The sequence below is a fragment of the Paroedura picta genome, chromosome 3, assembly GCF_049243985.1.
Source record: "Paroedura picta isolate Pp20150507F chromosome 3, Ppicta_v3.0, whole genome shotgun sequence".
NCBI classification, from domain to species: domain Eukaryota; kingdom Metazoa; phylum Chordata; class Lepidosauria; order Squamata; family Gekkonidae; genus Paroedura; species Paroedura picta.
In genome coordinates, this window is record NC_135371.1 from 7088814 (window position 1) to 7101496 (window position 12683).

A 12683-nucleotide genomic window follows, 5' to 3' on the forward strand; every position below is an offset into this window, starting at 1 on the left:
CTGAATTAGCACCTGCAAAGGAGGGGGCAACCCTCCCTCTGGGAACATTCAAGTTTTGGGCGGGAGAATTGCCTTGAAAAGGGCTTGCATTTCCATTGTAGGTTAGATTTGACTTTGCCAGTTATAGTGGCTGAAGTAAACTTCCATTAAAGCTTTCTTATTACAGAAGTTTTGTTGTGAGTTCTTTTAGCACTTGACACCGCAGTGGTCACAATAGGAGAGGTGGATATAACTAAAGAAAACCCTCTGAATTTGGAAATCAGGACTGTAGCTGTAAACAAAGACCTGGGAAGAGAACCAGATCACTTGAAGCTAATGGAACCTAGAAAAAGACAAATTTGAAAATTTGGGACCCATTAGCATTAATCAGAGATGGGATTATTATGGTACCAGCATGCTTTTGGACTTGGAAATAAAAGCTGTGAACTTGAAAGAAATAAAGGCTATGGACTTGGAGGACTTGATACAAAATGCAAAGGATTTAGCTTTAGTAGTTTTTACTGTATTTAAGTGATTGACGCCTGAGATACTGGGTTCAAGAATGGTGGCCTAGGAATCTAAATAATGAATTAGTTAATTAAAAAATTAAAATAGAGCAGAATCAAGAACAAGATTCCTGAGATTCATAATATCACCAAGAAAATCTTTTGGCCTTTCACATGATTTGAATATACATGAAATGGCAATTTATAGATTTGAGGAGGGAAAATATGAAAGTATAGGGGAAAAGTGATTTTAAAGGTTGTATTTATTAACATAATGCAATGAGTATTAATGATTTATGATGGTCATAGAGAACATGACAGAACAGAGGATCCTTTTTGCTTTCCCCTTTACTTTTGCTTTTAATAGTATTTTAAATTTTCTAATAAAAAGCTTATGCAGAAAATACTGAGCTCTTTTTATCTTCCATCTTAGCTCCCATATTCGCCATGTTATCCATGGATACATATCCTGCTCTACCAGTTGTTACAGCACCATTACCTAATCTCAAGAGATTCTCTGCAGAGTCACAATGCAACGCATGACCAGTGAGTTGCATTTACCCCCAGTCATCGTTTTTTGAAAGTACTCCAAATGTGTGATGACTTTCAGCACACATGAAGCTGCCTTCTACAGACTCAGACCTCCAGTCAATCACAGGCATTTTGGCTACTTGGATTGCCAGCGACTCTCCAGGGTGTCAGGCTAGGCCTTTTGCATCACCTGTGGCAGATCACCTTATACAGGGAGAGTCCGGAAAATCGTCTCTTCTGCATCTGCTCCCTGTTTGGTGTGTGATGCTGTTGGGCAGCTGGTTTCTTTCCCATTTCCACGCAGCATGGGAGTGTGGTGCTTCCATGTACGTCCTGTCCTTCCTCTGATTTATTGTGATGCTTTGGGAAAGGTGGCAGGAAAGCTGGGGTGCCACCAGCATAGGCAGGAATTTTTTGACCACCCCAATCCAGCCCCCTCTGAAGCCTCCGGACTCCCCCTTGGTCCAAGTAATGCTTTATGAGGGACATCCCCCGACCATCCCCCGGCCCTTTTCTTTCTCCCGCTCCTTTTCCAGTTTGCGCAGGGGGTTTGCAAGCAAGATGGGGGCGGGGGGGGAGGCGCGCGCTGCCCTCTCCGATTGGTGCACGTGGAGCCGGCCCCTCCCCCTCTTCCCCGGGGCTCCGGAGTGGGCCGGCTGCTTCGCTTTGCAGCGCTTCTTGCAGCGACGGGACGAGAGCGGCGCGCTTCGGGGCCGCCTGCAGGGTGGGAGGGCGAGCCAGGGAGCGGCTGCCTGCTGCTTGCTGCCCTGGAGGATCGCTTGTGCAAAGAAGGACAGGGAGGACGACGACGCCCCCCCCCCCCAAACCATCCCTCGTCGCTCGGTAGGTGCCTCGCTAGGCTCTCTGCAAGGGTGCCCTGTCCCGCCCCACAACTCTCCCAAGGCGGGCGGGCGGGCGGGTTGGGGTTGGGGTTGGGGTTGGGGTTGGGGGGGTGCGTCGGTCTCTCCTGGGCGGCCAGGGGGAGAACTCTTGGCGATGAGTTTCAGAGGTTTTTGCTGCCTCTGGATGGGAAGGCTCCCTTCACTAGTTGTCCAAGAAAGGACTTCGAATTCTCCAGCAGCCCCTCCTCCTCATTCCTGCTTCCTGCGCTACATAAAACGCACCCTGCTGGATCAGGCCCGGGGTCTTCTTGCAGTTTAATGACTCCTTGGCTCAAGAAGAGTTTGTTTTTCTCAGTCCTTGTCGCCTTCTGGTATTATGGAGGAAGGCGGAAAAGCTCCCTCTATCCCCCTTCTCCACCCCATGCCTATGTGCTATTGATTTGTTGCAAGACTTGGAGCCCGCCACAACCAGAACGGCTTATGGAGGGTAACGAAGGTCAGATAGAATGATTTTTCTCATTGTCTCTTTGTCAGGCCCCGTGACCTTTGAAGATGTGGCCGTGCATTTCACAGAGGGCGAGTGGGCCCTGCTGGATCCAGAGCAAAGAGCCCTCTACAAGGAGGTCATGCAGGAAAACTACAACATCGTGGTCTCCCTGGGTAAGAGTCCCAGTCTATGGATTCCCTTGGGTTACGGGGAATTGACCAAGGCAATTTCATCCCCCCCTCCATCCTCTCTTAGGTGATGGTTGCTGACACAGGAAAACTGTCACATAGGAATTTGCCATACATAGAATCTAGGGTTCCCAACCTCCAGGTGCAGACTGGAGACCTCCCACTATTGTTTAATATTGCAATTTTATGGTGCTCGCCACCACCCATGGTTTGTTCTGCCTTGTTGGGCTACGGTAGTGGAAAGCAGGGCTTCTAGTTCTCCAGATAAATGAAGTTGGCTGTTGTCCTCATCAGATTCTCCCTTTCTGACACAAGGCAGGGACTTCTCTTAACCTTCCTCTGTGTTCCAGCAGCTGGCGGCTATCTGAGTGGGGAGCCTCGCCCTCTTAGCTCCCATATTCCCCATGTTCTCCATGGATACGTATCCTGCTCTGCCAGTTATTGCAGCACCGTTACTTAATCTCAAGAGATTCTCTGCAGAGTCACAATGCATTGCATGACCAGTGAGTTGTATGGTTGCATTTTCCCTCAGGAAGCATTTTTTGAAAGTACTCCAAATCTGTGATGATTTTTTCCACACATAAAGCTGCCTTCTACAGATTCAGGCCCCCGGTCTATCACAGACATTTTTGTTTATTCAGATTGGCAGCGGCTCTCCAGGGTGTCAGGCTGAGGCCTTTCCCATTTCCACACAGCATGGTAGTGTGGTGCTTGCATGCACCCCCTGTCCTTCCTGAGATTGATTGTGATGTTTTGGGAAAGGTGGCAGGAAAGCTGGGGTGCCACCTGCATGGGCAGCAATTTTTGGATTGTCCCAATCCAGCCCCCACTTTAGTGCCATTTTCCCTGCCCCGGTCCCTCGTGGTGGTTATTTAATGGCAATCGCTACATAATAATAATCTATCGGGTTCTCTGAATTCCCAGTTTTGTTTTTCTGGTGAAGTTGCCTGCCTTGTCAAGTTTGGCAGGTGATTGGATAGATCCAGTGGCTCTGTGATGTGATTGGTGGGATATGAGGGGGTGCAACAATGAGACAGAACCAGGTATAAAACAGGTCCCTCCCCAGACCGAGAGATCGAACCTGCTGAGGGAGTGTCAAAGTTATTGTTGAAGTGCTATTCTAGTTGTTCTAGTTGGTGTGTTGTTTTTATTGTTATGCTGTTATTTTGATTTTGATAGTATTCTATGTAAATGTTCCAAAATGTTTTATGTAAACCGCCCAGAGCCGTAGGGAAGGGCGGTATGCATAAACAAACAAATAAAATATATGACGCCCTGGAGCCAAGAGTGATGTGTAACTTTGTTAGCTGTGAGGATCTTCAATTGCCCAGAAAAGCAGATTCTTGACCTTGTTTATTGAGCAGGAAAGTACACATTCAAAACATTGCCAAAATCGGGGCCCAAGTTACAGGTCTTTGAATCCCGCTCTGCCATAGAAGTCAGCAAGCTGACTGAGGAGTCAACCAGGACACTGTTTAAGTCTCTTAAAAATCAGAGTCCCACAGCGGTTCAAAACAGAGTTTTTTTTAAAACGGTTGCAATAAGGAGTCAAGTAAAAATACTCACAATCTAGATATAAGGAAACAATATTTTGCTTAAGAACTGAGTGTGGAAATACCAGGTTTGAACTCTTGGCCTGTGTTCTTGAGACATCCCGTTTTCTCTCCTTGTAGCCTGTGTTAAAACTCTACGCTGCTCATGCTGGTGACATTCTGTGCTCGGGGGAGTGTCCAGGGGGCAAAAGGCACAAAGTGATTCCTTGTGTTTCTCAGGCTAGCTCACCTCACAGAGTTGTGGTGCAGATAAAACGGAGGAGGACAGAAAATGGCCGGCCACCCTGCCTTCTTATGGGTGTGTGTGTGGGGGGGGAACTGGCAGAGAAGAAGGTTCTCATATGCCGCTTTTTTCTACCAGAAGTCTCAAAGCGGCTCACAGTCACCTTCCCTTTCCTTTCCCCACCACAGAAACCCTGAGAGGGAGGGGAGGCTGAGAGAGCCCTGAGATTACTGAAGAAGAAGAGTTGGTTCTTATATGCAACTTTTCTTTACCTGAAGGAGACTGAACGGGGCTTACAATCCCCTCTCCTTCCCTCTCCCCACAACAGCCCCCCTGTGAGGGAGGTGAGGCTGAGAGTACCCTTAGGTTACAGCTCCATGAGAACAGCTTTCTCAGGGCTGGGGTGAGTGCGAGGTCACCCAGCCAGCTGCCTGTGGGGGAGGAGCAGGACCTCAAACCCGGCTGGCCAGAATCAGAAGTCCCCGCCCGCACCCCGCACCCCCGCACAACCCCTGCGGAGTTCTTAGGACTGAAGCAAGCGCTTAATGAAGGGATCCAGGCGGGCAGCCGTGCGGGTCTGAAGCCCCAGCGCAACATGCAGAGAGGAAGGCGCGCGCATGCATTCGCTGAAGCCTCGGCCCCGAATGCCTCACAGTCCACCTTTCTCCGGGTGAATTGGTCTCTTACCAGTCGTAATCCGAGGAGACCTCCAGCCACCCCCTGGAGGCTGGCAAGCCTCGGTCCCGAATTGAACTCGGTGGGTCCGAAAGGCGCCACCGGACTCTCCCTTGGTGCTCGTTCCTGAGGGACATCCCCCGCCCAACCCCCGGGCCTTTTCTTTCTCCCGCTCCCCTTGCAGTTTGCACAGGGGAGTTGCAGGCAAGATTGGGGGGGGGGGAGGAGGAGGAGGCGCGCGCTCCCCTCTCCGATTGGTGCAAGTGGGGGCGGCCCCTCCCCCTCTTCCCCAGGGCAGCTTCGCTTGCAGCGCTTGTGGCCGGCGACTGAAGGAGAGCAGCTTGCTTCCGGGTCGACTGCAGGGCGGGAGACGGAGGCAGGGAGCGGCTGGGGCGGGAAAGGGGCCTGCCTCCTTCCCTGGAGGATCGCTTCTGCAAAGAGGGGCGGGGAGGACGCCGCCCCCTCACCCATGTCTCGTCGCTTGGTAGGTGCCCCGGTGTGCTCTCTGCTGCCCCACAAGTCTTTCACTGCGGGGTGGGGATGCGCCGGTCTCTCCTGGGCGGCCAGGCAGAGAAATGCGCTCTGCACGTGCTCGGGAGCGCCCTTCTGTGTGGGATTCCTTTCATGTATCCCAGGAGGGAACTTGGGGGTTGAAAAGAGGGCTTGTTTCCGGTTGCCCTGGAAAGGCAGGCAAACAGCAAGAGCAGGCCCGGGGTCGTCCTGCAGTTTAATGACTCCTTGGCTCAAGAAGTGTTTGTTTTTCTCAGTCCTTGTCAACTTCTGGTATTATGGGGGAAGGCAGAAAAGCTCCCTCTGTCCCCCTTCTCCACCCCATGCCTATGTGCTATTGATTTGTTGCAATACTTGGAGCCCGCCACAACCAGAACGGCTTATGGAGGGTAACAAAGGTCAGATAGAATGATTTTTCTCATTGTCTCTTTGTCAGACCCCCGTGACCTTTGAAGATGTGGCCGTGCATTTCACAGAGGGCGAGTGGGCCCTGCTGGATCCTAAGCAAAGAGCCCTCTACAAGGAGGTCATGGAGGAAAACTACAGCATCGTGGCCTCCCTGGGTAAGGGGCTGGGCCTACTTACTACCTGGGCCTATGGATTCTCTCGAATTATGGTGGAATTGACCAAGGCAATTTCATTGCCTTTCCCCATCTTCTATCCTGTAATGGTTGCAGACAGAGGAAATCTGTCACTTATGAATTTGCCTTATGTAGAATCTAGGGTTGCCAACCTCCAGGTGGAGACTGTAGATCTCCCACTATTGTTTAATATTGTAACTTGATGGCATTCATTACCACCCATGGTTTGTTCTGCCTTGTTGGGCTACGGTAGTTCTCCAAATAAATGAAGGCTGTTGTCCTCATCTGATTCCCCCTTTCTGACACAAGGCAGGGGCTTCTCTTAACCTTCCTCTTTGTTCCAGCAGGTGGTAGCCATCTGAGTGAGGAGCCTGACCCACCCAATAATGACAAGGAAAAGCTCTTGCACAGAGCCCAGAAGAACCTTTCCAGACGTCAGGAGAGAGGAGAAGACTCCGGGGTCCCCCATGGGCCAGAGAGACCTCCAGGAAAGCAACCTGGCAAGAAGAGGGCAAAAGCCTCTCCTCACAAGGAGGACAGTGGGGGGTTTCGTGAACTGGAAGGCCAAAGGAGAAGTCACAGGAATGGGAGACCAAAGACGTGCACAGTGCAGCGGCAAGATTCCTCTCTGAGTTATGGTAAGGGGAGAAACAGTTCTTTTGCAGAAGAGGGAGCTATGGATATTGTGAGAACGGTTTATTTGGGGAGGGAGGGATCCTGCAAGCCCCGTTTGAATTGTTTGGCCACAGGTAATTGTTTCATCCACAGTTCTTTCAGGTTTAAAGCTTAGAAATACGTCGAAACATCCAGAGAAAAAGTGTTGAGGAAAAGCTAAAGCAGAATGAACTGGCAGGCCAAAGGAGATGTCACAGGAATGGGGGATCAGACAGAGGCACAGTGTCGGGTCAAGATAACTCTCCGAAATATGGTAGACGAAGAAGAGTTGGTTCTTATATGCCACTTTTCTCTACCCAAGGAAGTCTCAAAGCGGCTTACAATCGCCTTCCCTTTCCTCTCCTCACAACAGGCACCCAGTGAGGTGGGTGAGGCTAGAGAGCCCTGCTATTCCTGCTCGGTCAGAGCAGTTTTCTCAGTGTTGTGAGCCCAAGGTCACCCAGCTGGTTGCATGTGGGGGAGTGCAGATTCAAACCTGCCTCGCCAGATTAGAAGTTTGCATTCCTAACCACTATACCAAGCTGGTAAGGGGGGAAATAGTTGTTTTGCAGAAGGGAGAGCTATTTATTTAGGGAGGGAGGGATCCTGCAAGCCCCGTTTGAATTGTTTGGCCACAGGTAATCATCCACAGTTCTGTTAGGCTTAGAGGTTAAAAATACATCAAATATTCAGAGAAAAAGTGCTGGGGAAAAGCTAAAGCAGAGTTTATCACTGCTTCCAACCATCTGGCTAAGGCTTTTGGGGGAGAATCAGGGCAGCTATCCATCAGGAGGAAGAGCTGGGTGTTATATGCCTATTGATGACATCCCAGCCTGGACTTCTGCACCAGCTGGGCAAGTGGGCGCATAAAGATGTAAAATAAGACTGGAGGGAGGACCGCACTCTGTGGTGGTGGGTGGGGGGTGGCTTGATTGTTCTTCTCCAATTGCTACCTTCTGTCTGCCACCGTGGAGAAAGGAGATCAGCCGTTGGAGGGCTGTCCCCCGTATCTGGGTGTTGGCAAGGCGGTGAGCTAGTACCTCATGTGTGTCAAACATTGCTGTGAGGTCTGGTAGCACAAACAGCTCAGACCCGCTTTGGTCCAGCTGGCAGCGGAGGCCATGCATCCATTGGACTCTGAGGAAGGGAAGGACAGAAAGCCAAGTTCGTATGTCGTGATTAGACTATTATCTGGAAAGTCTTAGGTTCAAAATGTTGGAGAGGAGAATGAGGTACATTGATTTGGGTCACCATTGTGGAAGAAGGCAGAGTATAAATGAAGTAAAGAATAAAGACAAGGACAAGGAGCAGATCAAAGAAAGGTTAGTTGATAAATGGAAAGGAGAGAAGAAGCCAGGAAAGGGAAGAGGGACTGCTTGGAAAAGAGAAAGAGGAAATAAAGGAGATGGGGGTACAGGGGGAAGGGAAGTGACCTCTAGAAGTCCTTATGATGCCCGGATTCAGTCCCTAACTCCCTCCTTCTGAAGGGAAGAAAGGCCTATGTTCTTACTGACTTTTCTCTCCAACAGATGCTGAGCAGGCAGAAGAGAAAGAGAAATCTCTGCAAGCAGAAAATGCACCACCAGTGACCCCAAAAGGGACAGCACTGAAATGGATCAAGGAGGGAACTTCCCAGGATCAGGGGGAAGGGAGTCAGTGCGTGACTCAGGGAGGGCCAGAGAGCGACCCACAGAAGCATTCTGAGAAGGGAGCCAGTCCTTTCGTGGGAAGCCACAAGGACCTCTCCAAAGCTAAAGTGCGAGAGAGGAATCAGATGGATGGGTCACGCAAGCCTCTCAAAGGTCATTCAAGAAACTCCAGCCTTAACACGAGCAAGAGAAACCAGGCAGCAGCAAAACCTTTCCAGTGCTCAGAGTGCGGGAGAACCTTCCAACACCGTGGTCCACTTGTTATTCACACCCGAATTCACAAAGGAGTGAAGCCATATGCCTGCTCAGTCTGTGGGAAAAGTTTCAGCTCCACGTCAAACCTTTTCGAGCACGAGAGGGGGCACACGGAAGAAAGACCCTATGAATGTTCTGACTGTGGGAAATGTTTCAAAACTGCTCGAAGCCTCAAATGCCATGAAAGGGTCCACACTGGAGACAAGCCCTATCCATGTCGAGAGTGTGGGAAAAGATTCGGTACCAAAGGGCACCTTGCTAGACACAAGAAGACACACACTCAAGTGAAGCCCTTCAAATGCTCGCAGTGTGGGAAGGGCTTCAGAGTGAAAGAGCACGTTGCTACTCATGAGAGAATCCACACGGGAGAGAAACCGTTTAAATGCTCAGACTGTGGGAGGAGCTTCAACTGCCTGTCAAACTTTAATAGGCACAAGAAAATCCATGGAGGAGAGAAACCAGTTAAGTGTTCAGACTGTGGGAAAAGCTTCAGAAACGAAGGAGACCTTCGAGTGCACCGGAGAATTCACACTGGTGAGAAACCATATCAGTGCCCAGAGTGTGGAAAAAGCTTTGGGAACACCTCGGCCTTTGTAAGCCATAAGAGGACCCACCAAGTGGACAAGCCATACCAGTGCCTGGAATGTGGGAAACATTTCCGTTGTAAGATATCCCATACTCGACATGAGAAGAGAATGCATCGGTATCAGTGCTCCGATTGTGGGGAAAGCTTCAGCCAAAGTTTAGCCCTTCAACATCATAAAATTGTTAAGCACACAGGAGAGAACCCGTTCAAGTGCCTAGAATGTGGGAAAGGATTTACAACAAAGCGTAAATTTACTCAACACAAGAAAATCCACAAGGAGAAGCTATACAACTGTCTGGAATGTGGGAAAGGATTCATAACAAAGCACAAACTTATTCGACATGAGAAAATCCACACAGGAGCGAAACCATTTCCTTGCTCGGGGTGCGGGAGGAGCTTCAGTGAAAAATCTAACCTCATTCAGCACATGAGAATCCACACAGGGGAGAAACCATACAAGTGCTCCCTCTGCGGGAAGGGATTCTGGCAGAAATCACATCTCTCTCAGCACGAGAAATTCCATCCAGGAAAGGAATCCCACGAGTGTCCAGAGTGCGGGAGAAGCTTCAGCAATCCTTTGCGCTTGCAGAAGCATCAGAAAAAATCCATGGAAGCGACTCTAAGTATAAATGCCTAGAGTGCGGGAAAAACTTTACCACAAAGTTCTACCAGCTGCAGCATCAAAGAATCCACACGGGAGAGAAACCATACCAGTGCCTGGATTGTGGGAAATGGTTCCGGGTCAGGGTAGCCTTGAAGATACATGAAAGAATACATACTGGAGAGAAACCGTTTAAATGTATGGAGTGCGGCAAAACCTTTATTACCAGTGCGAACCTCATTTATCACCATAAGATCCACACAGGAGAGAAATCATCTAAATGCTGAAATGAGGGGAAAGTTTCCCAAAAGAGGACTGACCGTCTCCCTTGTGAGAGATGCCACACACTGGAGAAATCTTTTCATTGTGTACCCTGTGGGAAGACGTTGGTAGAGAAAGCACATCCGAAGAATAAGGAAAGCACTAAATAAAAAGCCTGAAAGAGAATTTTTGCTATGGCAATTGTGGGTTGAAAAGTCCAGCTTTCCTCAATTTTAGTCCCCCGCCCACAACAGGGTGGCTGATAATTCTCTTCCTAATTCCTGTGGGCCCACCCCAGCTTGTTTTGCTCTATGCCCATTGTGGTGTTATCTTATAGGGCAGCCTTTCTCAACTTTTTCTACCATTGAGAAACCCCTGAAACATTCTTCAGGCTTTGAGAAACCCCAGAAGAGGTGCAATTTTGCAGAATGTGGTTGGGAAGCAGAGCTGTGGACATGCCCACCTGGGGCCCCTCCTTTTCCCACTCTGTCCAGGTCCATAATTGGGCATGGCAGGGGGGGGGGTAGATCAACAGGACCATATATGGTCATACCCACATTTTCACAAAACCTTGGTTGAGAAAGCCTGTTATAGGGTTTTAGCTGCTCTACATACTCCATGCGTAATCCTCAGAACAGAATATTACACCTATATTAGGGGCCAAGCCCATTGCATTCAGGAATATGACAGGCGCTAGATCGGGGGGTGGGTGGGTGGGTGAAGAACTCTGCAGACAGCTTCCCACTCCTCCCAGGACTTGGAAAGGCTACAGGCAGCTGTTACGGAACTCACCAGCAGGGGCAGCTCTCATGCAGTACAGGTCTGCAGCCTCTGAGCCTCAGAGGGAAGTAGAAGGAGGAAGGGGTGGTCAGGGGTGGGAGACAGAAGGCAATTGGCTGGCTGCTGGACAGACAGGCAAGCAGGTTGGAGGAGGAGGCACTCAGGGGTGGGACAGCCGCCCTGAGTGGGTGTTAAGCGCTGAGTGGCACTTAAGCCATGAGACCACGCTCCTCCAAGGCCTTACCAGAAATATATTATGTGGAACAGATTTTCAGCTGGGTAGCCATGTGGTCTGAAGCAGCCAAACACAGAGAATCTAGGTGCACTGTTATGACCAACTCACTTTTATTCTGGGTATAATATAACAAGAATAAGACTTGGTCTTAATAGTGGCACTTGAGATAAATGTTGTTCCTAAAAATATATTTATTTCACACAAAGAATACTAAAATATTCTGTCAAAGAAGACAAATTTCCTGGGATTCTGACTAACACCTAAATGTTCTGTTGCCTTGGAGACCGATATCAGGGCACTCATGACGTCTTGACTGAATTATTGGACTGTGGAAGTGGCTTGAAGAACCAATGAAAAATCTTCTTTAGGCCTTTTGTGGGATTCGAATAAACATAAAATGATCGTTTATGGATTTGAGGAAGGGAAAAATATGGTAGGGGAAAGGTGGTTTAAAGGGTTCTTTATGTGCCCTCCCTTACAATGGAAGCCCAGGTCACAAAGGTAGCACGGCTGTCATTTTTCCACCTCTGCCAAACCAAGCTACTAGCGCCCTACCTGGACCCAGAGCACCTAGCCACAGTGATCCATGCGATGGTCACCTCTAGACTGGACTTCTGCAACTCGCTCTACACAGGCCTACCCTTATCCTTGATCCGGAAACTACAACTGGTGCAGAATGCTGCAGCCAGGATCCTCACCAAATCATCATGGAGATCCGATATCTGGCCGATACTCCAACAACTCTACTGGCTCCCAGTTGAATTCTGGATTAAGCTTAAAGTTTTGGTAACCACTTTTAAGGCCATATGAGGTTTGGGCCTGGTGTACTTGAGAGACCGCTTCCCTGCCTATACCCCTAAAAGAGTCTCGCGCTCCGCCACCTCCAACTGGCTGCCAATCTCTGGCCCCAAAGAAGCACGTTGGACCTCAAGAAGGGCCAGAGCCTTTTTGGCCCAGGCCCCCACGTGGTTGAACAAGTTCCCCAAGGAGATCAGAGCCCTGCCCGAACTTCCACAGTTCCACAGGGCCTGCAAAAGGAAGCTCCTCCACCAGGCATTCGCTTGAGGCTGACCAACTCAGAACATCTGCTGGGCCCCTCCTCAGACACCCTTCCATGACTGAGCAATTTGATTTTCCCAGGGTTATTGTTATTTCTGTTGTGTTGTGAATTGTTACTTGATTGTTGTGATGTTTTGAAACTTATATAATGTTATAGATTATTATAATGTTATATGTAAAGTTACATAATGTTCCATGTAAACCACCCAGAGCTGTAAAGAATGGGTGGTATAAAAAATCTAAATAAATAAATAACAGTGTAATAGATACTAATATCTTATAACGGTCATAGGTAAGACTGGGAATCTTTGTATCTCTTTTCCTTTTTCCCTTTTGTTTTTGATGGTATTTTAAAATTCCTAATAAAATGCTTAATGCAGAAAATACTGAGTTCTGTTCATCTTCCAATTTATCTGCCATATTCCCAGGAAGCTGTTCCCGGTGGCTGCAGAGAAAAGGACGTGCAGTACTGGGTTTAAACTGCAACGATATAGGCTAGATATCAGGAAAAAAATTGTTCACAGTGAG

At 49.0% G+C, this 12683-nt stretch overlaps 1 protein-coding gene across 1 annotated transcript; it reads left to right on the forward strand.

Annotated features, from left to right (window-relative positions):
- The first annotated feature begins 1693 nt into the window (after positions 1-1693).
- LOC143834227 (uncharacterized) lies at positions 1694-12541 on the forward strand. The gene is given in 6 exon segments (XM_077330869.1): positions 1694-1859; positions 2393-2518; positions 5931-6057; positions 6420-6713; positions 8259-9817; positions 9820-12541. Coding segments are annotated over 5 exon segments (2376 nt in total). The 5' UTR covers positions 1694-1859; positions 2393-2410; the 3' UTR covers positions 10108-12541.
- The last annotated feature ends 142 nt before the right edge of the window (positions 12542-12683 follow it).